Source organism: Podarcis raffonei, chromosome 9 (assembly GCF_027172205.1).
Source record: "Podarcis raffonei isolate rPodRaf1 chromosome 9, rPodRaf1.pri, whole genome shotgun sequence".
In the NCBI taxonomy this organism is placed as follows: Eukaryota; Metazoa; Chordata; class Lepidosauria; order Squamata; family Lacertidae; genus Podarcis; species Podarcis raffonei.
The window spans coordinates 36,321,985-36,349,733 of NC_070610.1; the positions used below are offsets into that span (position 1 = coordinate 36,321,985).

At 43.2% G+C, this 27,749-nt stretch overlaps 2 protein-coding genes and 1 long non-coding RNA gene across 4 annotated transcripts in view; 2 read left to right on the forward strand and 1 right to left on the reverse strand.

The window, feature by feature from the left end:
- Nucleotides 1-802: 802 nt before the first annotated feature.
- Nucleotides 803-27,603, reverse strand: LOC128420866 (uncharacterized). Of its 2 annotated transcripts, XR_008332149.1 has the most exons (4): nucleotides 27,030-27,603; nucleotides 12,659-12,846; nucleotides 10,473-10,693; nucleotides 803-1,755 (listed from the first exon to the last, which is right to left on the reverse strand). It is a non-coding gene; the product is annotated as an uncharacterized LOC128420866 (long non-coding RNA). The 2 variants fall into 2 exon arrangements; XR_008332148.1 differs by lacking the exon at nucleotides 12,659-12,846 and having other exon boundaries at nucleotides 27,030-27,589.
- LOC128420865 (RING-box protein 1-like) lies at nucleotides 14,300-14,795 on the forward strand. Its single transcript, XM_053402893.1, has one exon. It carries the CDS (start codon nucleotides 14,310-14,312, stop codon nucleotides 14,634-14,636), a length of 327 nt encoding a protein of 108 aa, XP_053258868.1. The 5' UTR covers nucleotides 14,300-14,309; the 3' UTR covers nucleotides 14,637-14,795.
- SPOCK3 (SPARC (osteonectin), cwcv and kazal like domains proteoglycan 3) overlaps nucleotides 26,355-27,749 on the forward strand; it is a 114,664-nt gene continuing 113,269 nt past the window's right edge. Inside the window, exons 1-2 of the mRNA XM_053402879.1 lie at nucleotides 26,355-26,501; nucleotides 26,720-26,923. Of these exons, the coding sequence (XP_053258854.1) occupies nucleotides 26,720-26,923 (204 nt within the window). The 5' untranslated portion in view covers nucleotides 26,355-26,501. The remainder of the gene's footprint in view (nucleotides 26,502-26,719; nucleotides 26,924-27,749) is intronic.

Here is a 27,749-nt window from a genome sequence, read left to right on the forward strand (position 1 = left end):
AAACAAACATGTCTTCAGCTGTTTTCAGGAACTACAAATAGTGGGTGTCTGTGGTATCTCAATAGGGATGCTGTATGGATAATGCTAGAAAAGCCCAGGTATACAAGCAGTGTCCTACACAAAAAAGTGTCCTACACACAAAAATAGTGTCCTAATAATCAGGTAAGGACATAGAGTGGAAATGTGAAATTAAAATAGATATACAAAAACAGGCAAATCTATCTTGCTTTGCACCCAAAGAAGCAATGAAGATTGCATCTGATACAAGAAGTTACAGATCTCTGAAGTTCTGAAGTCATAGATCAGAATTGTCTGTTGCTGATCTGTAGTTCCAAGGTACATCATTAAATACAGCTATATGGAAACTGTCTAAGGCAAGAGACCTAATACAGACAAGACCAATGCCCTGTTCATATCTTTCTCTCCATGCAGTTGGGGTTACAGGGAGACTGCACAGATTTAACACACCTCCTCTGCTGTGTCCTAGGCTGGCCCTGGCCCTGTGTTGTCAGCAGGGCCATCTTTAGCATATGCGCCGCAGGGGTGCAAAGATGCACCCAGCGCCCCCAAATTTAGATATACTTCTACGTGGTTGCAGGCGAGGCCATGGAGGTGGTGTCAGCGTCCTGCTCTTCCGAGTCTCACTGCCATCGCCCCTCAAGAACCTGGCGAACGAGCTCCACAAAGGTGTGCAGCTTCACATCCAGGTGCTTTTAAAAGCTCCCCAGGAGGAGGAAGGAGAAGAAGAGGGATGCAGCAGCCACGCCGATGGTAGGCAATTCTGGTGTCCCCCAGAATTTGGTGCCTGGGTGCCCTGCTCCCCTTGCACCCCCGGGTAAAGACGGCCCTGGTTGTCAGTGTGCTGAAGGAAAGTCTAAAAGGGGATTTTTATTTTCCCCCAGAATGTGCAGAGGGTGTTTCCATGCGCTGGAACTCAGTGTTCTATTCACAAGACAGCCTATGGACTTTGGGCAGCCCCCTCCCCTCCAGTACTTTCCCCATTGGAGAGGGTCCTGTGTGTGATGTGACAGCAGGGGCACAAGCCAACTGTCTCCATAACTGGAGAGAAATACCTGAGCAGGGCTCAAGTAGACAAAAGTATTAGGAATGACAAAAGCATTGGGAATGACAGCTTCCCAGATGCCAGGCAAAGGGGCTGTTCCTCATCATTATATTTACAGAATGCATGCTCTGGAGAGCCAGATGACCTCACAACTCATGCGGTTTCAATGAACACAAGAATATAAAGAGAAGGAAGCTGTAACTGCAACTATTTTTTAAAAAACAGGAGCTACATAACACAGGTAGCCTTGATGTAAGAAAATACATTACAATTTGGTATACAGGTTTTCTTAATGGGAGTATATGTGCTGAAGAGCCTTATAGATTCAAAAAGTTTGACACAAGGTCAGAATTATCGCACTTTCGTACATAATCTGTATGTAAAATAAGAACATTAAATCCTCACTTGTATGTAACTAGTTACTGTGGAACCTATGAATAATCAATTGGATGTTTCATTTCACCATATTAAATATAGATTTTTTGCTCCCTTGAGATGAAAGCAATTTTTTCCTTATCAGGGTGGTGTTTCATTGAAGATTTCAGAGAGGAATGTGCTGCTAGATTAAAATATGAGTATTCCATGATGAATTATTCATAGGTACCCTTATCTTCATCAGCGTAGTTTGGGCTCAGACCAGTGCAGAGAGGTTGCCAAGAAAACCATCCAAGCCTAAGCCCTTGTTCTTCTGCCTAAAAAGAAAAAAAGAAAGGGGGTTAGGTCTTCAAAATTATGAGATCAATCTTGAGATCCAAATAATGAAAAAACATATCTGGGGGAGGTGGGCCTCCTATGGATATTTAACAGAAGCCAAAATATTTCCTGGTGCTAAGCACGGGGGGACATGGGAAGCTCTATAAGGCCTTTATGAATGTATTATCTATGAGGATGTTGCAAATCTTAGTCAGCTCTGAAGGAAAAGTACTGTGTCTAAGTCAGGGGTCAGCAACCTGTGGCCCATGGGTCACAAGCGCCTCATGGGGGTCGTTGAAACGGCCCATGAGCTGCCCCTGAACCAAGCCGCCCACTAGGCGAGTCCCCATTGGCTAAACCGGCGCAGCGCAGAGCAGGGACTCGCTTTCGCAGCGCCAGAAATCGCGTCTGCGCAGACGCGATATAGCCCACGGAGCAATCTCAGTGGGAGTGAACTGGCCCAGGTGAGGTAAACCTCGCCGACCCCTGGTCTAAGTTGTTGTAGGAGAATTGGCTGAATCAGAATGAAATTTCTATGATTTTAATTAGCTATATTACTTTCCTGACTTTCAAAAAGTTGAAAGTAGGAAAGCTGAGAAAATGCTATGCAAATGAATTAAATTTCTTTATGAAGATTGCTTTTATCCTCATCTTGAACAGATCCTTAATGACCTTTCTGTCTAGTTTAAAACATACAGAAAGAGGGGTGGGATATATCAAACTGATATGAGTTAATCTTGATGAAAACGTGGGATAATCTATGTTTGGGGTTCTGGTCTTCAAGATCTGATAAGTCAGCTTCAAGTTAGGTGACTGGTGCTGCCTCACCACACTGTCTGCGCCTGGTGTTAATTGGAACATGAATAAATCCTTAGTTTTGTTAAATATGAGAAGAAGACTGAGAAAGGAGTCAGGAGTATGACAGCTTAAAAAGCAGCTTCATCATGAATTTTAATGTTAAACTTCCCAGCATTCCATATGGCTTGAAGGGGTAATTTGCTCTTTTAGGAGGTTTTGCCCTGCAAGGTCTTTGAAACTGAGAGTTTGCTAAGAAGCAAATAAGCCCTTGAGCCAAAATGCATTGGGCTAATTTAACAATAAACTTTTTCCTCATCTTGGAAATACAGTGGTACCTCAGGTTACATACACCTTGGGTTACAAACACTTCGGGTTACAGACTCCGCTAACCCGGAAGTAGTACCTCGGGTTAAAACTTTGCCCCAGGATGAGAACAGAAATTGTGCCGCGGCGGTACGGCAGCAGCAGAGGCCCTATTAGCTGAAGTGGTACCTCAGGTTAAGAACGGTTTCAGGTTAAGAATGGACCTCCAGAACAAATTAAGTTCATAACCAAAGGTACCACTGTACATTTCTCTTTTACATCTTTGGTTGCTTTTTGTTCTCTGTGTTTCCTTTTCTTAATTTTTTCATAGCCCAGTACGTTTCTGTGCACAATTCAAAGTGTTGGTGCGGACCTTTAAAGCCCTAAATGATCTCTGTCCAGTATACTTGAAGAAAAGTCTCCACTTCCATCGTTCAGCCCGGACACTGAGGTCCAGCGCCGAGGGCCTTCTGGCAGTTCCCTCACTGCGAGAAGTGAGGTTACAGGGAACCAGGCAGAGGGCCTTCTCGGTAGTGGCGCCCGCCCTGTGGAACACCCTCCCATCAGATGTCAAAAAAATAAAAACTATCTGACTTTAAGAACACATCTGAAGGCAGCCCTGTTTAGGGAAGTTTTTAATGTTTGATGTTTTGTCATGTTTTTAATATTATGTTGGGAGCCACTCAGAGTGCCTGGGGAAACCCAGCCAGATGGGCGAGGTATAAATTATTATTATTATTATCATTATTATTACCATTACAGTGGAATTTTTCACATGAAATGCTTCTGTTCCACTGCAAGATAATCATGAAGAAGACCATCATTAGTATGGAAACTCTCCATGAGATTAGAATATATACATTGTGAGATACAGTAGATGTTACCCTCCACTTGAAAACAGCTCCTCATAGGGAGGAGTGGCAGTTGGTGTACTTGTGTAATGTTGCGAATATAAAGCGGCCCTGTGTGTGCAGGGCTATTATTTGAACTGTACTCAGAATATTTTGTAAGCATTAAGGAGCAAGTCGATACTGATAAATAATTGAGTAATCTGGGATTTGTTGGCCACACTGAGGGGCAGAGAGCAGAGAGAAGATAATTGCTATCAGTCAAGTCGACTGGCTTGACAGAAAAATAACAAAGGGGACTCAAAAGGTTGGCAGGCCAGATCTCCTGGGTGAGAAAACACCATAATCAAATACTCATGATGAGTCATTGAGAAAATAATGAAAGGAAAAGAGAAATTGCTGCTGCTGGGGAAAGGATGCTATTTCGCTTCCCTACCCTTAAAAGGTCCCAAATGTCCTAAGCTTAAAGTGTGTAGAATTCTTCACGCACAACTCAATGAAGCCATTGCTTGGCAATGACTTGAGTCTAATATGTGAGTGCCAGAAACCAGACACTTAATTGTGGATGGGCATTGACTACACTATACTTGCCTGCCTGCCTGCCTGCCATGCTTTCCTCTACACCTGTATGTGTATAATATGTTGGCCAACTGAGGCAGGTATCAGATACTTTATGTAAAGTGCTTAGTGGTTTTGATGATTAAGTGCAGTAGCAAATGGTGTGATGCAGAGGAGGTGCTTACCTGAACTCCTTGCAGGTGAGATGCTGCTGCTTACTGGGAAGGAGAGGGATGAGTGGCGGGGAGGGTGGTGTGGTGCAAAAGCACCATCAGGTGTACCAGATTTGCTCCACAGGTGCATTTGCACAGCACCACCTTCCCCACTGCCACACCCTTCCTCCTCTCAGTAAGTGTAATGTTTCTGAGTCCAGTCAGGAATAGTTCAATAAGACCCTCTGCTAGAACTGAAACTGCAGGCTCATGGAAAGCTCATACCAAGATCAAACTTAGTTGGTCTCTAAGGTGCTACTGGAAGGGTTTTGTTTTGTTTTGTTTCAACTACGGCAGACCAACACAGCTGCCTACCGGTGTCTAGGTTATGTGACTCCAGAGCATGTCTTCAAATTGCCAAGTCCTTAACACTAAGGGAGTATCAACCAATGGCTTTAAAATACAGCAGTACTTCAGGTTACATATGCTTCAGGTTACATACGCTTCAGGTTACAGACTCCGCTAACCCAGAAATAGTATCTCGGGTTAAGAACTTTGCTTCAGGATGAGAACAGAAATCGTGAGGCGGCAGCGGGAGGCCCCATTAGCTAAAGTGGTACTTCAGGTTAAGAACAGTTTCAGGTTAAGAACGGACCTCTGGAATGAATTAAGTACTTAACCCGAGGTACCACTGTAGCAACAGACAAATTCATAAGGCTGTCAGTGACTACTGGTTATGATGATGATATGCTTATGTTTTTATATATGTTGGAAACTGCCCAGATTGTCTGGGGCAACCCAATCAGATGCGTGGGTAATAATAATAATAATAATAATAATAATAATAATAATAATGCTACTTCCAGAATCAGGGGCAACTGTGGGAGAGAGCTATTACACTCATGCCCTGTATCCAGAATTCCCATTGTGTGAAGCAAGATGCTAAATTATTTAAGTATCTGGTCTGATCCAGCAGACACTTCTTGTATTCTTATGTTCTTATTACAGTGGTACCTCGGGTTAAGTACTTAATTCGTTCCAGGGGTCCGTTCTTAACCTGAAACTGTTCTTAACCTGAAGCACCATTTTAGCTAATGGGGCCTCTTGCTGCTGCCGCGCCTACAGAGCACGATTTCTGTTCTCATCCTGGAGCAAAGTTCTTAACCCAAGGTACTATTTCTGGGTTAGAGGAGTCTGTAACCTGAAGCGTATGTAACCCGAGGTACCACTGTGGTGCCTTTTTGGTTTTTTTACAATATTCAATTACAGTTTTCTGATTGGAAAGCAAAGTATAAAAAGATGCAAGGCGGCAGAGCCTTGACATTTCTCTAGAATTCCCAAATGCCTCCTTACAACTGAATATATAAAGCTCATTAGAAAGAAACACCTATTTTTAGTGATACAAAATAAAATAACATCAAGGTGTAGGATCTAAGTTAAATATGGGAAATGGTTGATTACAACTTGTTCATGTCATCTCTTCCCTCAGTGAGATTCTTTGAAATCACAAGGGGGCACTCTTCTCCTGAGTACACAAAGAAATAGGCCCCTCTTGCAGAAATCCTGAGAGGTTTCTCTCCTGTTCACACTACGAATGGAACATTTGGAAAGGCCACAATTTTTTTAAAAAAGAAAAAAAAGCCTGAAATCTGTTTGCACCTGACTTAAGTGGCAGCTTGCCCATGGTAAAATTTTCAATATGGTCATATAATTTAGCTTTGTAGTGATTTTGTTCCTGTTCTTCACAGAAATTATATTTGGCTTTCATGAAACCTGGACATATTAATGAATCCTTCTTGATATCTTAGGTGTGAATGAAGATGATTAGAAAATGCCTCATCCCTGTTCCAGGTGTCTTTAGCAAACCGCTCATAAGTCATGTTCTTCCTTTCTAGCCTGTTAATCATTAAGTTGACATTAGTTAATCCTCAGTTGGCTGGTGCATTAGCCATGTACTTTTCAAGAAATACATAATTGAAAACTTTTTTCTTTCTTTTTTTACTGAACACCAGGAGAAATCATCTCACAAATGATCTACATGAATTCTAACTCTTTTTAAATGCTTCCTAGTGGTTGGATTTCCTTTAAAAAACAACAACAACACTTTGTGATGTAATGGGAAATGGCCTTCCAGATGTTGCTGAACTCCATCCCTAACCATTGGCCATGCTGGCTGAAGTTAATAGGAATTTTAGTCCAACAGCTGTGGATGCCCATAGGCTCCCCTTCCCTGCACCGCACCCATCCTGGCTTTTAGTTTTTCTGCAAGACTTGCAAGCACAATCCTACAGATGTCCTTAGAAATAAGTTTCACTGAGTTCAATAGGTGTTCCACTCAGTTCAATGTTTAAACTTACTCCCAAGTAAATGCGTGCGGCTTGCAACTTATGAGGCATTATTATATTACCAGCCACTTAAAATCTTGTCTCATGTGTTTTTTGGAGAAGGTATTTGGTTAGGATCACCAAGAAAGTTATTCTTAATGGGCATTTCCAGGCAGACATAAGCTATCCATGATGACCCATGTTCTGGACTTCTGGTAGGGATGGGGAAATCTGTTGGTTTTGGTTCCCATAGTTTCTCATTTTTCCAGTCTGCCACCATTCAGTTTGTCACCATTCTGCAACAATTAGCAATTCTTTTTAAACTTCATGGAAATTTGCCAGTATTTTAGTGTGAATTAGCTGCCTTGAGTCCCATCAGGGGGGAAAGGCAGGATATGAATATATTGTTACAAAAGTTGGATGCAGCCACTCTCCACTCTCTGCCAAGTGGTAGCAAGATTCCTGGGGTGTACCTTTCAGAATCAAGATGCAGTGGAGACTGTCATAGCTTTAAGAAATATGATTTATTCACACATTTACACCTGAGTTTAGATGGAGGGAGTCCAGCATGGTCATCTCAAGAAGAATTTACTTAAAACTGCAATATGCAATATATGTAATACATAGGACAATGGAGTTTGATTATTAGTATTGAAAGAAATATTAACAGCCAAACCACAACATCTAAATATTTAATAAAATGGTGTGGGGATGAGTATTTCTGTGACTATTTCTTTGCTTTATGAAAAATAGTCTGTGCCCCTTGAAAAACACCCCAATTTGTGGTGAATTTTTGAAAGGGGGGGAGCTCAAAAACGGTCCAAAAAGGTTTGTGGAGGCATTGTGTTGCCACGGCAACTGTACTGTGACACTTACTGTTTTGACACACTGGGCAGAAGCCACCATTGCATGGCATAGCTGCACAATTATCTTTGGTCCTGTTGCCTTGACAACAAGGATGTGTCCCCTCCTCATCCCTTATTCAGGGTGAGGGTGGGGTATTTGGTTTTGCCTCCACTGAATTCATCACATTCATGTTGTTTATTTATTTATTTGTTCACAGAATTTTATCACATGTGATCTCAGGGTGGATCTCAATAGCCAAGTAAACGCAGTCAAGTAAACGAGATCCAATTAAAAACCACACTCAACCAGTCCATCTATTCCTCTCACAAAGCTTATAATTCCTCGAGTTCCCTGTGAAAAAGGGATTGGTTGTTAAATCACTCTGGGAATTGGCTTACTGCCCCCTGCTTAGCTCTTATAATGCTAGTTTATTGTGTATCTATTGTGTGCATTTGTGTATCTCTCAGTGTGTCTACTACACTTAAACATGCTAAGATCTTGAGAGCCAATGTAGTATAATAGTTAAATTGTTGGACTAGGACCTGGGAGACCAGGGTCAAATCCCCATTCAGCCATGAATCTTGCTGGGTGATCTTGGGCTAGTCCCAGTCTTTCAGCTCAACCTACCTCATAAAGTTGTTGTAGAAGGGAGCGAGGAGAAGCGAAGAAGAAGAAGAAGAAGAAGAAGAAGAAGAAGAAGAAGAAGAGGAGGAGGAGTTTGGATTTGATATCCCGCTTTATCACTACCCGAAGGAGTCTCAAAGTGGCTAACAATGTCCTTTCCCTTCCTCCCCCACAACAAACTGTGAGGTGAGTGAGGCTGAGAGACTTCAGAGAAGTGTGACTAGCCCAAGGTCACCCAGCAGCTGCACGTGGAGGAGCGAGGACACGAACCCGGTTCACCAGATTACGAGTCCACTGCTCTTAACCACTACACCACACTGGCTTTCTTCTTCTTTTTCTTTCAGCTCAACCTACCTCATAAGGTTGTTGTGGAAGGGAGCGGGGAGAAGCTTATTGGAAAGAAGGTGGGATATAACTATGGGTGCTTCTCCACCCACTGCTCCTGCTGATTGAATGAGACTATGTCCCAGAGCCTCTGTTGCCAGACCAGCAGTGTATGCTCTTGTTCACCATGTGCAAGCATGGAGAGATTCTTCCTTTCTTAAGCAAAATGAATCCAGAAATCCCATTAGCCTCTGGGACGAGAGACAGTAGTTATGAGTGTTGGGGTAAGATTGAAGGTTTAAATTCCCACTCAGCCAGGAAGCTTGTTGGGTTACGATACCTCAGCCTAGCTTACCTCACAGGTTTGTTGTGCGGATAAAATGGGGACTGAGCACCTTTGAAGGAAAAGTGGGATAGAAATATAGTGAATGTTAACAACAATGGTCTACAGTTCATACTGGATGTGATGGGCAGCTTGGAAAGCCTGTGAAAGAAATCTTGTCATGCAACTGTCACCCTACCTACCACACCATGAGAAATTCTGCTCTCTGACTCTGCATGTCCTTCCCTTGGCCTATCCATCCATCCCAGCCCCTAAATACCAGGTCTTAACAATCTTGTTTGCAGCCCCAATCTCTTGTGTCCTTTTCCAGTTTCCCTGAATTTGGGATATCTTGTCTCTTCTAACCATGTTCAGTGTTTGCCCAAAGGCTCTGGATTCTACGGTGTTGCCAAGAGTTTGCTAATGGGCCTACCCCTTTCTTATGATGTATGAACCCCTGTTTTCAAAAGTCCTTTGAAGCAGCATCCCATGTAAATGTTGCTGCAGCAAACTGGCTCTGGACTTGATTCAGAGAACAACGAGACCTGATAAGTATATTCATTCCCTCTAGGTTAAAAGAAGCAAATGAAATTGTTTGCAAAAGTGAGTCCTATTAGGGGTGATAACAATTGCTACATATTGACTAACGTAGGCTTCCTTTCTGGAATGTTTACAGAATACCTTCCTTTCTTTGAAGATCACAGTTATTTTTAAAAGGCACAGTCTGGGTCTAGTTGACAGAGTGTAAGTGCTTTAGAATCTTTATTTTCCATTGTGTCTGTTTAATGTATCTTTTAAACACACAGAGAGATAAAGCTAAAATCACCTTCATGTTTACGGTTGCCAGATATATTTACCTGAACACTGTCAACTTGAGGGTAAACTGTAGCAGATCCTATACATCAGAAAACTAGGCTGAACTGGAATATATCTGGAAAATGTGGAGGCCCAAATCAGAACAATGAAAGATGCTGATACAGAGCAGCAGAAGGCAAAGGACAGATTCTGAGATACAAATTTTCAAAAGCCAATGAACATAACTTTGCATTTCTTCTTGTCTAATTCACATGTTACACTGAACAAAGGTGCAAACTTTCTCTAAACCTGTACAAATGTTTGTGTGAAAGAGCATTTACAGCTCAGCTATTGTGTATCTAGGTAAACAAGTGAACATTTCTTGAATGTGTCATGTAATTATGTCAGTAAATTAGCAAATAACCAAAATAACAAAGAAGCATGAATGATAATAATGTGACATAGAAGTTATTAGAAGGAAAGATGAGAACTCTTGATGCTGAAACTCATGTGAACCATGACTAAATTTTTATTAGACCATTTGGCTTCCCACCGCCCCCCAGCTGAGCAGTTTAAGAAAGCCCCCACTCCTTTGGCTCATGCAAGCCAGAGTGGTATGGGGCTTGCTCAGTAGGTGCAACAATGCTGTGTTGAATTAGCCCAACTATTTCCCCCTCCAGATGTGTTGAACTACAGCTCCTGTCAGCCCCAGCTAGTACTGGTAATGGCCATGGATTATGGGAGTCATAGTCCAAAATGGCTGAAGGATATTAGGTTGGGCAAAGCTGAATTAGCCCCTGCTCCCTGATGTCATCACAGTACCCGTTCCTCTGCCCTCTTCACCAATAATGTGGGGCAGGAGTGTGAAAATCCACATTACTATGACATCAGGGTGGAAAGTAAGCTGAATAGAAGTTTATGAGAAGGACCATAGCTCAAAGAATTGTAGCAGAAGGTCTTGGATTTGATTCCAGGCATCTCCAACTGAGGCTTGAACTAGATGGACCAGTGCTCTGACTCTATAAGGCAAGCTTCCTGTGTTCCTGTGGGGAGAAAGGGAGAGGGGGGGGGGAGAGCTTGACTCAGAGCTGCCATTGTAACCCTGTGTCCTAATTTCACCCACAAACTGAAATCCCAGTTTCACCTATTTAGAAACAAGATTAATTTAATTCTACATTTCTTCCAAGTAATAGTTTGCTAGGATCAGTTTGCTTATTATACTTCAAAGGTTCAACCCATTTTTAAATTGGCTTCTGAAGATTCAGGAAACAACTCTGAAGAACTACTGGTTTAAGCAAATCAGTCCTGATTCCAGTAAGTAGAGAAGGGAAATAAAAGGACATTTTTGAGACAATTTGCATGTAATAGAGATGGAAACCTATTAAAATTAACAGCCATAGAAATAAAATGACTGGAGTGGGAATGTAGTGGAATCTACAAGATCTTGAACACTGTGACAACAGTAAATACAGGATGATTATTTATCCTCTCACACATTACAGGTCAGGAACTACAGGACATCCAATTACATTAACAGGCAGCATCCTTAAACCAAACAAAGGAAATCTTTTTTCTTTTCTTTTTTCTTTACCACAGACAGTTCGCAAGTAGCTTGTGGAATGCCATGAATATTTATCTAGAGAGTTAGCAATTAGTCACCACACAACAAACAACCTCAAAGGTTAAGTCATGAACAAAGGCATGACCAGAAATCCATTGCCCCTTTATGCTGGGAGTAAATGGCAATACAAACACAATTTGACAAATGTTTTAAAACAGAACACACTACAGGGCTCTGTAGAGCTTGCTTCCAAGCAACTGTGTACAGGAACAGGTCTCTTATTTAAACCCTACATTTCCCTCACAGAGACATAGTCCCCTCAGTTTTATATTCACAACAGCCCTGTGCAGTAGGATAAGCTAAGAGATCATTGACTGACCAAGGAACATTCTTGGCTGCAGAACTGAAAGTGGTGTCACATCCACACCACACTTCTAAAGCACTCTTATACCACTTTAACAGCCATGGCTTCCCCCGAAGAACTGTGCAGTTTCTTAAAGAATTTTGTTTTTGTGAGATCAGAACCCTTAATGAACTACAGTTCCCAGGATCCTCATCCTAGTCTGATATTCTAACCACTTGTCATACTAGCAAAACATTAGACCAGGCATAGGCAAATTTGGGCCTCCAGATGTTTTGGGACTTCAACTCCCATCATCCCTAGCTAACAGGACCAGTGGTCAGGGATGATGGGAGTTGTAGTCCCAAAAAACATCTGGAGGGCCAAGTTTGCCTATGCCTGCATTAGACAAAAGAAGCAGTTAGCTGTGTAGATTGAGGCTAAGCTAGTCTTCCTGGATTGGGTCACTTCTGTAATGTAAACTGCTGTAGAGTTCATGGGAAAATTAGTTCTTTTTTTAAGTGACAACCATATCTAAACATAATTACTAGTGTCGAATCCTGAGAAACTTCTTCAGAAGGCTTCTTCACACTTGCATATTGCCCTGATTGACAAATGTGAAACTCAGGTTTATTTGGGAAGCTTCATGTGTTTCATAATTATCAGGTACTGGTGTGTAGCTACCAGAACCACAGAGTCTTTCCCCTGTGTGCATTCCTTTCCCTCTTCATGCACCCAAATGTTCTAGGACTAGGTAAATGGCCTACAAGTGGGACTGGACAAAACATTGCTGTGAGAAGTGCTTTTTTCTGTGTTTCAATCAGGCAACCCTGTCCTTCTCTATGATTACCCTTCCCATATTGTCTCCCACACACCCACATCGGTATTCTGTGACCACTGAATATGCTCATTCCTCATTGGACAGTTTTGGAATCTCCCACTCCACTTATTCCCCCAAAAGATTCTTTGTACTTATGCCAACTTGGGGGTTAGCTTCAACCTAATTATACCTCCCCTCTTATATGTGGGTGATACATTTTGATTACATAATAGGCAATGGCACTCACAGCCTGAACACTGGAAGCTGAGCAAATTATTTATAAGTACCTTTTGTAGAAGTCTTTTATATGAATCCCTTGTGATGAGATTGTTGATGACCATATTTATGCGGTTTTTAAAAAGTCACCCTATCATGTGTGGCTGCATTCACACAACTGCTCCACTTTTAGGATCTATAGGTGTGTTCATAAATAATTGATAACTTTGGTATGTCACAAATTCCAGAGAGGTAGCTGCTGTAGGAAAAACAAAGAAGAGCACCTTATGACACCTTAAAGACCAACAGATTTATTATGACACAAACTTTTGTGGACTAGAGCTTGTTACCATGGTGCTTTGTGTAAGATTTCACTTTGGTCCACAACTGTGTTGGCATGACCAAAGGGTTGCATTTGGGGTAATTACCTCTCAGTGGAACTACATTTTCTATTGCTTTTTTTACCTTACCTGTTGGGCAGACATGACAGGAATCACTAGGAAGATGGGATTGGAATAACTTAATGAAACTATCTGGCTGTCAAAAGATTGCTAAATGCATAGACTTTATGTCTCAGATTTACTGATGCAGAGTCTCTTTAGGCAAACATGGCTATCACTTAGGTGTCAATTAAAAGGATGAGCAAAACAATGGAGGCCCATTGCAGGTATCCTGTCCCACCAGGAAAAAATATGTAAAACACTTGTTTACCAGTAGACACTCTATTCAAGAGGGATAATCCTCTCTAAGTAGAGTTGACCACATACAGACAGTCATGACCCTTCAGGCAGAAACCAGATTTTCCTGCCACTTATCCCAAGTCTACTATTTTTCCATTAAGGTCACCCACCTATACATCACCAAACCCCTCCTTTTATGTCACTTAACCCCTTCAAAGACAAATGGCTCACCAACAGAACATGAAAACTTTAAAATCAGTTTTTTTGCAATAACCATTTCCTGTATCCATTACATCACCCTATCACCCTCCATTGTTGTCAGATCATCTATTGAGAGCTAGGATATGTAAAACCCTTCTCCTATCACTGTCTTTTTGCCACAAGGTTATGTTCAAATTACCTTGCTTCTTCTTCTAGATTAGAGTTTCTTGTTCTCTTAGGTTAAGTATGCATGAATGTGAGAGTGCATTAGTTATTGTGCACATTGTCTGTATGCTTTTGCTTGTGATAAACTTATGAGTTATATGCACTCTGGACTTCAAAAGGCTGATTTCATAAAGCTTAAGGAACTCCCTATCATCAGAAATACTCAAAGAGAAGGGAGTCCAAGATGAATGGGAGTTTCTTAAAGTTGAAATATTGAAGGCATACAATTCCAACAAGAAGGAAAAGTGGGAGGCACCTAAAGAAACTGGTGTAGCTGCATAAGGAGCTTACAGATGAGCTGAAATCTAAGAAAGCTAGAAATTGCAAAGGAAGAGTATACAAAAGTAGCCCACAGTTGCAGGGAGAAGGTCAGGTGGGCCAAAGCTCAGAATGAGCTCAGGCTTGTAAGAGAGTTTAAAATAATAAAAAATGTTTCTTTGGCTATGTTTGAAGCCAGAGGAAGAACAAGCAAATAGTAGGTCACTTGTGTGGAGAAGAGAAATACTATTGGGTGAAAGAGAAGGTGGAACTACTCAACACCTACTTTTCCTCTGTCCCTTCCAACTCTACAAATCAATGATTCAGATAGAATTCTGCCAGGACTGGCTTATCCAAAATGGCTGCTGCGATGGATGTGGACACACCGAGTGGGACCAATAGTGGTGCCAGCAAGAAGCACTTCAAAGTAAAGAAGTGGAATGCAGTTGCACTCTGGGCTTGGGACATCGTGGTTGACAACAGTGCCATTTGCAGAAACCATATTATTGATCTGTGCATAGACTGTCAAGCTAACCAAGAACCAGCTACCTCCAAAGAATGCACTCTTGCATGGGCTGCCTGCAATTGTGCTTTCCACTTCCATTGTATCTCTCGTTGGCTTAAGACTCGGCAGGTGTGTCCATTAGATAATCGAGAATGGGAATTCCAGAAGTATGGGCACTAGTAGGAGAGAGAAGACCACCAAGTTTATTGTTCTTTCTTCAGATAAGCCTTTCACCTTGCAAGAAGGTTGATGAAGTCTGTGTAACGTAATAGACACTTGCCTTGCTTTTTGTTTTCACCTTAAAATAATTATTGTGAATAGTAATAAACATGTTTGTCTCGGGGGGTGGGGATATTCAATGATTCTAAGTTAATTCTAAGTCAATATACAACGGGGTTGGGATCAGACATGGAGACAAATATTTTTCTCAGTTTGGTCCTTCAGACTTCTACCCTGGCCACACTTTCCTCATACTTTTGCCTGCCTGAAAGGTCCCTTGAACTTTAGCAATATCTCTTGCTTGTCTGGATGGAGGGGTGTTATGTGTAGAAACCCTGGACATCTGTACGCCTGGACTGTAGCCAACTGCACAAAGATAAGAGTCACAGTCATTGTCCCACTCACTACTGGCATGTGGTCCTGTAATATTTCCTATAAGAAACAAACCCCTAGGGTTAAAAATAGAGGCTTCTCAGGATGATCTTATGAAAGCTTACTTAAAACCTGAGTTCTGATTTGAGTTCAATGTCCTCCTTCCTTGTGATATGCTTAGATTTACATATATGAATGACCAAAAGCAAGGGAATTCAAAACCAAATAATTCCCCCCCCCCAGCGGATAATATGGCAGCATAAATTCTCTACAAAAGGAATGGAAGAGTGAGAGTACACCCATCTGATAATAATGTTAAACATGGGGGAGCTGAAAACAATTGAGTGAAAATTCATGCGTGTAATATTTTGCCGGAAGTACAAGAAAATTAAAAGTACATTTGCTGAAAACAGTGTATCATTTATTGGCCTTATCATGAAGGCTGTTCTTGTAACTTGCACAAGCAGTCCAGGACATCAGTCTCATTCAGTTGGCTTGGATGAAGGTGACACTGATACCATCAAAACTCTTTTTAAAAAATACCTAGCCAACTCCAAAGACTTCACTAAAATTCATGGTGTGGAGGTGTTATCTCAGCCTCTGAAGGATCTAATGTTCTTTCCAGCACAGAGCTCATTAGCCAGCTTTCTACCAGCTCTGAGCCTGAAATTCTTTTCAAAACCTGAAAACAACTAGTTATAGGGATGTCAATTTTATTTTGGCAGAATTCCTGTGCTTGTAAACAGCTACATTTTTATTATGCATTTATTTAGAATATTTATGTCCCACTGTATAGCTCTGAAGGGCTCTCTAAGCTGTTTACAAAATTTCACAGCAAAAAAATCTTAAAGAGTATGTGCCATATGTTCAGCATTTTCTTTCCCTTCTTTTCACCACAAATAAATGCTCCACATCTGATTTTTTTGGGGGAGGGGTGTAGACATGGTTGAATTTCTGCTGCCCGTGTAGCTTTTAAAGGCACAGAGGTTTTTAAGGGGAAAGTTAGCAACCTTACTATTGAAGGAGTGAAGCAGTGTACACTTGTGATTCTAGACATGCTTGAGAATAAGTGCCGTTGAATTCACTGTCACTTAATTCAGAGTGAAAATACAGAAAACTAGGCTGCAGAGCTCAAATGTTACTTTTCAAACCCAGGGTCCATAAAGATGGCACAATTTTAATACTTTATAGAAAATCTATTGTAATTTTGGAACTTGAAGTTTAGAGGAATGGTCACTTCATTAAAATGTTTTGGGCAGAGCAGTCCTTAAATTAGGCAAGGAGAAGGAAAGGTATGTCACTGTTACTCCAGAGGAATACTTTACCATATCTTATAATCGCTCAGCAAAGAAGGGAAAGGAACACAATGAAAAGATGGCATAAAAAAGACAAACCTGCTCTGGCACCACTGCCATAGCCCATCAACCAGGGACTATGCTAGTAATGACACACATGTACTCTTCATAAATGGTGGGAAGGGCAAATGGGCCCACAACAATGGGAATATGCACCCAGCACACTCACAGCATGCAGAAAGGCCACTGTGTGAGTCTTCCACAGTTGAAGAGCAGGATACAAACGTTTTAAATAAAATAAAGGGGACACACAGCAACACTGCAGCTCCACCAGTTCCAGAGGCTTAACCAGAAATAAGGTCACTACTGTTAGTCCTCTTAGGCACTTCTGAAACCCCTCATAAACACTGTGTTCTGTTGGTATATCTGAGGCATTCCATCAGTGTATTTTTCATGGCAGCAGCATAACTAGCATTCAACTGGTATAGAAAGACTTTTAACGTGCTTTGGCCTCTTAGCCATCGTATCCCAAATCTAGGACAGTGTTGTTGATGACAGAAATATGGTTGAAAAATGAGGAAAATAGGGGGTGGCAGTTTGTAACACTGTGGAAACGATGGTGAGGCTTCTTCTTAAAGTTCTCTTTTCATTGTGCAGGGCTAAGATTGTTCTCAACAGCAAATTCTCCAAATTATACAAGCCCCATTTCTTTCTTTGAAATGGAAGGCAAAGTAGACAATGACCTGTAGCCAGGGACAGTGCACTTTCTGAACAGATTAATTAGCATCCCAAAGGTCTTCCAGAAACAGCAATTCCCTGGTGGGGGAAGAGGCTGTAGTGTGGTTTGGACAGTCCCCAGTTGGTGCTTTCATGAAGAAATGTAAGTGACCAGGGACACAAATCTTCTTAATGCATCCAGCCCTCCAATCCACTTAACATGAATTGTTTGTATAGTGAATTACTAGGGCGCCATCGGCACTATACATTTAAAGCATTATCACACCATTTTAAGCAGTCATGGCTTCCCCCATTAATCCTGGGAACTGTAGTTTGAGAAGGATGATGAGAGTTAGTAGGAGACCACCCGAAGCTACAATTCCCAAAGCGGCTTAACAATCTATCTGCCTTCCCAAGGATGTCTGGGAATTCAAGCTCTGTGAAGGAAAGAGGGACCTTCTAACACCCTTAACAAACTGTAATTCCCAGGATTCTCTAGTGGAAGCCATGGCTGTTTAAAGTGGTATGATCCTGCTTTAAATGCATAGTGCAGGTGGGGTCTAGAAGAGTTGCAATCCTATACATGCTAACTTGGCAGCATACCTGGTCGAATATCAGGGCATTGAGGTTGCTGTCCTTCAGGGTGAATGCTTCCAATCCAACCCATCAATTTTTGAGTTACATGGCACACTATGGGAAGCACCGTAGCTCACCTGTAGAGGACCTGAATTGTATGCAGAAGGTCTGGATTTAATCCCAGGCATCTCTAGGTAGGGGTGGGGAAGACCCTGCCTGAAACCCTGGGTAGATACTGCCAGTCAGTGGACCACTGGTCTTTCTCAATATCAAGCCGCTTCCTATGTTTCTATATATATAGTCCTTCCAGGTGTTTGTTTGTTGTGGGACTGGCGCTGTTCATGCATGCATGCTTTTCTCAGTCTCCACATGACATCACTGGCATCAAAATGTCAGCCTATGCATCCATCCCCTTTCATCTAGATATACCCTTTAAACCTGGTAAGTTACAAGCCCTGCTGTTAATGACCCATTTGCAATATTAAGCCCCCATCTAGAAGCACCCATACAGAATGACAGACAAGCAGAGAAGCCTGCAACCATCTGTGTATAAGCCAGAAAACTCTGGCTTCGATTAAGAATAGTGAAAGCCTCAAAAGGAGAATTTGAGAGATGTAAAATACAATTCCAAACTATCAAACTTATATCCTGGCAAGAAGCCATTATTCAATTAGAGTTACAACTACAGTCTGTGCGGCTCATGTCAGAAAGAGATATAACGTTATAAGCATTTATTTCTGCTCAGCAAGATATGAACTTTCTCTCCATGTATAGAGGCCCATGTCTTATGCGTAAGACAAATTTATATTTTCATGGTGACTCAACGTTAGCTGCAAATCTGCATCTCTGCAAAACAGCTCAGCATTGTTTTCTTCAAACCCCCCGAACCCTTGCACCTGTTTTGGTTACATCCATCTTTCGTTTTTAATGTGACAACTAGGTAATCCACTCTTCACATGTCCCATTGAATTCAATGAAAAAATGGGAATTCTGTTTAATTCAATGGTGCAGTTGGGCAAACTTGCGTCCTTGTGCACAAATCTGCACAAAGGCATTGTGAGAAGAGAGGACTCCAATGCACTCATTTAGGACATCCAGTCCTGATAAGGCATCTGTGCTCAATGACACTGAATCTCTCACCTGTATTTTTGTCTGTATTGCAAATGTAGGAATGAAAATCATGAGGTCAGTGCTGTCAAGGCAGTATACAAGCTGCGAGGAATGATGTCAATGTGGGAAGCACCAAACGGTATTAACAAAGCAATCCTATACTTACAGTATTTTACTGCAGGTCTGGAGTTTTGCCCCACTACACTGGTGAAATGGTCACTGAACCCAAAGCCAACTCAGAATGTTTGAATGTTTTCCACTCCTACTGAGGTTAATGGAGGGAAATTTCTTCTCCCAGTGTCCTCCTATATTTCTGGTTCTGTTAGCAAATCGAGGGACTTTTGCTTGTGCAGTTGCTTATGTATTGCTGGTATGGTATCATGCTATGTTAACCTTTGTAACTTTCTTGCAATAAAGTGCTAAACTGGCAGCATGGGGGTTTCCTGTGCAAATGTATCCTAAAAGTACACATGCACATATTATTTTATTCTGAGTAATAACAGAGAATAACCCCTCTGATGATATCTGCAGCTTCCATTTTATTTGCTCTCACACACTTCTAGTCAGATATAATTATTTCCATGTTGCATCAGAACAACGCTATGTACACTTCATGGGTGGCTATTCCAGATTCCCATGTCATGGTTTTCAGAATAGTCTCTCTTCTTCCTCTTCGATGGTTATTCACTATTTTATCTCCCAGTCCTTATGCTTTCCCCTCTACTTATTTATTTTTGTTTATGTCTTTACCATTTATGTGTTCTAATTTCTTACTCCCTGATTTACCTAGTTAAACACATGGAATAATTTTATCACCTAGAACAGGATAATTACTGTGAATGAAGAATAGGAAAGGTGGCAAGTTATTTCAGGGAAACTATTTAGGATAAAGAATGTGATCTTGTACAGGTGACTCTAGGGATGAATCTTGGCTAAAACACCAATTAAGATACACCGAAATCTCTGTAGATTATGAAAACTTTAACCTGCTGAATTCATGTCCAGTGTGTTATCCAGCTGTTAAAGACACAGTATCTTTGTTAGGGGGGAAAAAGGGATAACATCGGTGTATGTTGTACTGTCAGTATTTTGCAAGAGGGATTTAAGCACAAACTGGGAAATTAAGGTTTGCATAATTAAAGTGGATTAGAGCGCTCTGTTGACCTAGCACCACAAATCTACTTTAAAAAAAGAGACTGGCTTTTTGCAGTTAGGAAAGTGACAATGAAATGTATACAAAAGTGTGGAATAAACAAATGATTAACAGGAAGACATATAAACACCACACAAGCAAATCAGGATGAATGCTCATTGTCATATAATCTTCCTACAAACAAACACCTGATAAAGATCAGTACATTCTTTCTGCTGTGTAAGCTTTGTGCAAGCAAACCAGAATAAATGTTCAATAAAGAGGTAATATGGAGGAACTCTTAGTGAGTCACTGGAGGTACTCTGTGTACCCTTGAGTTTTAATTTATTTTCCTTGGACAAAGCCTACTCACAAAATTCAAACTGAAGGCCATTGTCCTAAAAATCCACACCAAACTAGATTTTTAAAAAAGAAAAACCCAATTACAGTTCCATCACTTTATGATTGATGCCAAAACCCAGGATCTTGAAACAATTTCTTCAAAAGCAGAGTTAAAGTGAACAGAACTTAGTACTGCCAAATTCAATATGAATCAAGGATCTTTAATAATTTATATAGGAAGAATACGGGTGCCAATTCCCTCTTCCATTGTAGTGCTCTTGTGCATTTAATAGCTGCATGTCGGGCAGAAATTCAGATGATGAAGTTTTTCACATCACTATATGTAGCTCAATGCCAGGAAAACATCAGTGGCTGAACTTTTGTCTGTCACTCAGTTGTTAATGGCCTTGTCAGAACCAAAGTTGGCAACTCTAGTGAATGCAACACTTCGCCAGAATTCAGTTACAGTGAACTTAAACAAGCATTGAGGTAGTGATGTCACAAATATGCCTGTTGAAAATGCTGAGAAATAAGTTGTGAGTTCTTGCAAAATTTTGCCCTTGGGTAAACTGGATCCCTGTGAATCAGAAGCTGAAGAATATTAGGTCGCTGGTGGGCTCTTTAACCCATTAAATTGCAACAGTTAAGAACCAACATTTGAAAAAGTATTTTTTCACTAAGCTAAACATTTTAATGTATTTTTTTTTCTGAGAAAACATCTGAGATTTTTCTTATTTTCAACTCTCCCCCAACACCCCAGATGTTGTTGGCATGTGCTTATCTTGAGGGACAATGGGTACACCTCCAGGGATGAAGTCAAACTGCTGCGTTACCAAAACTGAAGTGACGTCCCCAAGAAACAAGCTTGGGCAGTGTCCTGGGCTGCCCAGACGACTCACTGATGTGGTCCAAAGGAAAGCAGAAAAATACGCTTGGCACCAGCTTAGCTTCAGGAGTTGCTGGAAGGAGGCATACAAGGCACCACCCAATCATCTTAGGGACACTACTCTGGATTTGTGTAGGGTTTATTGCTTATCCTTTTCTTCTCCTGTAGATATCCCACAAGGTAACAGAGGTTTAGGATGAGAGATTTCCTTCTCTTAGATGGGCTACCTTCTCAGGTTGACAAGCCCCATCTGCCCCTCACTTCCCTCTGCTCTACAGCATGTGCAGAAACTGCCTTCTTGACCATTGTACCCACTAATGGACTCATTCACTCAATCTGCTGGAGTATGTATTTGCACGCAGGGGAAGCCCCTAACTCACTGATGGTTAGCTACCCTAACCCAGTTGAGCCGGCCAGTTGAAGTCATTCCCAGGGTGTGGCTGCTGTTGCAAGCTGGTAACCTCTAGGAACCACAGATGAAAGTTGAGGACAGGGTGGGGACTAATGGTGGACAAATTACCCCAGAAGCAGCACAGCATGTTCCCCCACCAGAGGTACTATGCCTCCTCTAACACTCCATACCCCCAAATGCACTTTGCAGAATTCCCACCATTTTTGTGGTGGTCACCATCTTCTGCACACCCACCCCACCCCAACAATAGCCCAGAACAACATTAGGTCTGGGACATTGTAGAGGGTGGAAAATGGGATATTTTGGGAAAAGTTTTGTTGGGAGTTTTTGCTGTTGTTGATATTAATTTTTTTGAATCTATATTTTTATGTGGAAATTGTTCAGTTTGGTTATGCAGTTTTTGTTGTGTTTTATTTATTTTTATGACTACTTTGCTATATTTGTAACTATGTAAATCTTTTCATATTGTAAGCCGTCTTGAGCATTGTTTTAACTGTGGAAAGGTGCTATACAAATAAAATGATAATGATGATGATGGTGATGATGATGAAAATGGGTAATGATACTGCTATTGCTACTTGCAGCAGCTGCACCTAAACATTTAGTAAAAAGGAAAGAAGTTGTGTCAAGGCATTCCAGCTTTTAGTTGAGTGGGTGCTGCATTGCCGTTCTGTGTTGCGGTTTTGTTAATTTTGTTGTTGGTTGGTTTTGTTTTATGATTTTTAATATAATTCGTACTTGTTTTAACTGTGCTGTTTTTATAATCCCCCCTTGGACCATTTGCTGAAGGGCAGGTTGTAAGTAGACTAAATAAATGGTCAACCCCAACACTGAGAAACAGTTGCCCAGTTACTCCTTCCCTTGGATAAATTATTTGAAATACCCACTTCTGCCCCATTTCTCTGCCTATAAGCATGGCAGAGGATTTCAAGGTGTAATTTGTGGTTGGCTCTAGTATTTTTTATATTTTTCTCAAATAATGCAACCTGTAGCATCCTTTTTCGGAATCAGGCTCTTAAACCAATTATGTGCAGACTGATAGACTTATAGATATGAAAAAAGCACTTAAGAGGTATTAAATGTTCAGGAAGCTGAGACAGACAAAATTAGAGATAATTGATCATTTAGCTTCCATTATCAAAAGAGTATACACATATATGCAAGATCACTTTTTATAAAAATCAGAGGGAAACTTCTGTAAATCCCATACTACTCTTGTTCCTAAACACATCTCTTTCTCTATGACGTGTGTGTGCATGCATACACACTCACATCTTCATCTAACTCTGCTCTTCTCATTACGGAATAATTTACCACGTAAGCCCTTTTTACATGTTCAGTGGAGTAAGTCAAGATTATGCTGACTCTGTCCCCATTTCCAACCCCCACACATTTGCCTGGAGGTGTGAATAGAGTTTACATGTGTACAAATTGTACATGCATAAACTCTTTCTGTACTGCTGTGAAAACTACAAAAGACAAGATACAGGTATGGCTGAGATCCTGCACCCTCTTCCATTCATTCAGTGTATACGCCATGTGAGAGGGCAGTTTTACTAAAGCAAGTAGTAAAGGCTAGAAAAGTGAAATGCAAGTTTTATAAAAGAGTAATAAGAGAGGACATTAGAATAAACCAAGAGAACGAGATGCAAACCAAGGCAATTTATTTTATTTTTTGGTGTATTTGTTTTGTAGATGGGATGGAAGCTTTAAAATAGTTATCAAAATCTCACTTCTGAGAATGATGAAATCAGCTGCTAGAAGATGGATCAGAGATGTGGGCTGGGGGAGAGGCATTTCACGAGCTGCATTTACTAAAGGTGTGTGATCATTTTGCCTTAATCATCCCAACCAGAACTGAAGCAGCTCAATTCAGGGAGATTCAGGAGAAGCGGGAGGGCGTTGTTCAGTGGCAGAGCACATGCCTTGCATGCAAGTCCCATGTCCGGGCCCTGGTATATCTCAGCCGTACCTAGACATCATAGAATTGTAGAGTTGGAAGGGGTCTCTAGGGTCATCTAGTCCAACCCCCTGCAATGCAGGAATCTTTCACTCATCATGGGGCTCGAACCCATTCCCCTGGGATTAAGAGTTTGATGCTCCACTGACTGAGCTACCCAGCCTCATCCTGCCTGAAACCCTAGAGCCACTTTCAGCTGGTACAGTCAATATTGAGCTAGATGGACTAGTGATCTAATTTGGTAGAAGGCAGATCCCTAGGTTCCTGTTTGGTGTGACCTTTGGCCACTCATACCATCTCTCATCCTAACCTACCTTCAAAGGTTGTTGTGAGGACAACTGGAGAGAAGAGAAAACCATATACAGTGGTGCCCCGCAAGACGAATGCCTCGCAAGACGGACAACTCGCTAGACGAAAGAGTTTTCCGTTTTGGAGGTGCTTCGCAAAACGAATTTCCTATGGGCTTGCTTCGCAAGACGAAAATGTCTTGCGAGTTCCTGCGGGGTTTTTTCCTTCCCCCCCTTTTTCTAAGCCACTAAGCCGCTTATCCGCTAAGCCGATAAGCCTCTAAAAGCCGCTAATAGCGCTAATAGCGCTAATCTGCTAATCCGTCAATGGGCTTGCTTCGCAAGACGAAAAAACCGCTAGACGAAGAGACTCGCAGAATAGATTCTTTTCGTCTTGTGAGGCACCACTGTATAGCACCTTGAACTTCCTGGAGTGAATAAATCTGGGATATAAATGTAATTGTAAAAATAATCCTTCAGTCCTGAAGCACGTCTCCTACCTAAGAAACTCAGCCTTACCTGATGCTTTCCACCAGATCACATCCACACTGTACATTTAAATCTCGCAGCTTCCATCGAAGAATCCAAGGAACTGCGGTTCCCAGTTTAATCCTCATACAGCTACAATTCCCAGCAGTCTTAACAAACTACAGTTCCCAGGGTTCTTTTGGGGAAGCCATGCGCTTTAAATGTGTGTTAGGGTTGTGTACGATTTTAAGTTTATTTCTGAACCATTTTGTATTAAGTATGTTTAATATTTCCACTTTTGTGTTGAAGGAAATGCCAGCCAATCACCAGCTATTGATGGCGAAGGATTCAAATGATAAATAGTGATGCCTCATTCCTACCCTTCCAATAGCAGAAGGTGGGGGAAATGGCATCCAGGAAAGCCCCTTCAGCAGCTCCTCCTCCTCCAAGACATCTGGAGGAAGTCAGGAAGAGTGAAATCAACAAAAGGCAGTGACTACTCCTGCCTTTTATCTGTTACTCACCCTATTTGGGAATCAGCAGCAGGCAGAACAGGCTCCATGGTGACATCTAGAGAGGCAGTGGAAGCAACCACTCCAGTCCAGTCATTTAGCTTAGCCAGTAAAAGGTAAAGGGACCCCTGGCCATTAGGTCCAGTCGTGACCAACTCTGGGGTTGTGGCGTAGAGACTTTTAATCTCAGGGCTGTGGGTTCAAGCCCCACATTGGGTGAAAGATTCCTGGGCAGTTGGACTAGAAGACCCCTGTGGACCCTTCCAACTCTACAGTTCTATGATTCATCTCTCCTGCCCACCTGCTGCCAGATGGTGCAGTATAGAGAACATAGGAAGCCCAGCATACTGCCTACGGAGAGTCCAGAAGCAGAGACCAAGTGCAACAGCCGTCTCCCCTTTTGTGGTTTCCAAGAAGTGGTGTAACTGGGATGGGCATGGAAGGAGCAGTCACACCAGCCTCTCAGCTGCCCTCTTCCTCTGGGTGGCACAATGATGGTGGCACTGGGTGTGCTCAGTGAGAGGAGGCAGTGGGTTAGTTACTGGCAGAAAGAATTGGGCAAGCGATTGCTGCCAACTCTCGTTGCTTGCATATCCCTAGCAGCGCCACCCAGAGGGAAAGCACAGGTGGGTGAGAGGCAGCTGCTGCTTCCCCCGGCCATCCTCTTGTGCCATGCCTGCTAGAGAGAGTATGAGAGAATGGGCAGAGGTGGGTGCTTGGACCATGAAACTGATCTTCCCTGCCCAGGGGGTGAGCGCATGAAAGGCATCAGGAGCAGCCACTCTTTTTCACTCTTTCCTTCCCCCATCCAGAAGTGGCAAGGCTCAGATGAAGTGGCAGGAGGCAAGGACAGCTACCAACCTAGATGGCTTTAAGAGAAGATTAGACAAATTCAGAGAGGAGAGGGTTGCGATGGCTATGCCTCTACAGTTGGATACCAGCTGTTGGAAGGGACAGGAGGGGACGTTCCCACAGGTATAGGACTCAACGCCTAGCGGCTGAGGTCCCTTCAGTCCCTCCAAAATATCTGAGGGGGCTGGGCCCCCAAAATTTATTCAAATAGGGGGCTGCGTCATGTGATCTATTATGTGGGACGGGGCTTACCTGCCCCCCTTCCAATATTTTATTCAAGTTGGCACCGCTGCCCACAGGCACCCGGCTGGCCACTGAGACCAGGACGCTGGACTAGCCGAGCCACGGGCCCGATCCAGCACGCTCCTCTGACGTTCCTCTCGAGCCCTCAGCCCGTTTCCAGCCTCTGCTACAGCGCAGGAGAGCCTTGCGCTGTCTCCTCCCCGGCAGCAGCTCTTCCTTCAGGAGGCAAAAGAAGCGGCCGCGTAAAGGCGCGCTTGCACCATACGTGCCTCGCCTCACGTGTAGCTCTCGGGCCATCCCGGCCGCCTCCGCCACGCCGAGTCTCCTCGCGCGCGCCCCGTCCGGAAGGGCCCTCCCGCGTCCCCTCGTCAGCCGAGAGAGCTTCTCCCGCCGCTTGCCAGCAGCTGCCTGCGGAGCGGAGCCGAGCAGCAGAACGAGGGGGGAGGGCCTGCTGGGCGGGAGGAGGCGGGGGCGGGGGCGGGGAGCGCGCGCTGGGCGCCAGGCGCTGAGTGGACGGCTCGAGACGGCGGCGCGTGCAGCGGCGGCGGCGGCAGCAGCAGCTCCTCCAGCAAGAGGCTCAGTGGGCAGCGTCGCGCTGCGTTTCCACAAGCAAGAAGCGGAGAGTCCGGAGCGGCGGCGCCGGCGGCGGGGTTGGCGGCAAGGTGACGGAGTGGGCAGCGCGCGCTTTTCCCCCTTCGCCTCGCGCCTTTTTCCTATTATTTTTCTCCTTTTTTTGCGGAGGGGGACCGGCTTCTCGCCAAGGGAGCCTTCTCTGTGGAAACCCCCCTTTCTGTTTCGCGAGGGGAGGGTGCGGGCGTGTGTGTGGGGGGTGCCTTCGGGGGCTAACCCGCCCTCGCGGTGTCTCTCTTCTCTCCCTCAGATGCTCAAGGTAGCCGCCTTCGCGTGTGTGTGGGCAGCCGCTTGGTGCAGTCAGGCGGTGGTAGCGGCGGCGGCGGCGGCGGCGGCAGCAGCGACGGGCGCCGGGGGCAGGTCAGACAGCGGCAATTTTCTGGATGATAAACAATGGCTTACCACTATCTCCCAGTATGACAAGGAGGTTGGACAATGGAACAAATTCCGAGACGTAAGTGTGCCGTGCTCGCTTGCTCGTCCGCCTGCCTGCCTGATCCTTCTGCCACTGCTGCTTCTCCTGCTCCTCTTTCCCCTTCCTCTATCTTATTTCTGCTTACCTGGGTTTTCGCTGCGGGCGCGATCACCTTTCCTCTGCGAAGAACTTCTCCTGCGCTTTTCTGCTCCTGTTTCGCGAAAACTGGCATGGCTCCCTCGCTCCTCTTCCCCGATGCGAGCAGACTTTGTTTCCCCTGCAACGATCTTCATTTCCCACTGGCGGCGGGTGCTGTGATGTCTCAACTTTTTTTCCTGGGTGGTATGGGGAGATGTAAAGGCTTTTTTGTTTTTTTGGTTCCCCACCCTTCCCTTCCCCGCATCGCCTTGAGTGTAAAAAGTGCATCCCCACTGTGGGGAGCTTTCTCTCTGCTGTTAACTGAGTAGTGTAAGGATCGATCCGGTGGCTTAATGGACCCTTTAAAAGAACTTGAAAGTCAGAGGAGGAGGAGGGAGACACGCAGACAATGCTACTTGGGGAGACTTGGATGTCTGCGAATGAATAAAAGCCCTGATTGATGGTGATGGGCTGCCTTGGGGGGCGGGTGGACTTTCCCACCCCCATGCCACCTCTCTTTGTGCACGTGCAGGCCAGGAATATATAATAATGCTGGTCTTAAATGCTGAGAACCAGGGGATGGAAATGGTGATGAAAAGGCAGGCTTTTGCTGGATGCAGTGGGTGGGGGAGAGAATAGACATAGAGGAGGTTAAGAGTCGTAAATGGAAAGGAGAGTGGGATTTTTTAGGGCATGTGTTGGTCCTGTCTTTAACCCATAGTTCTTT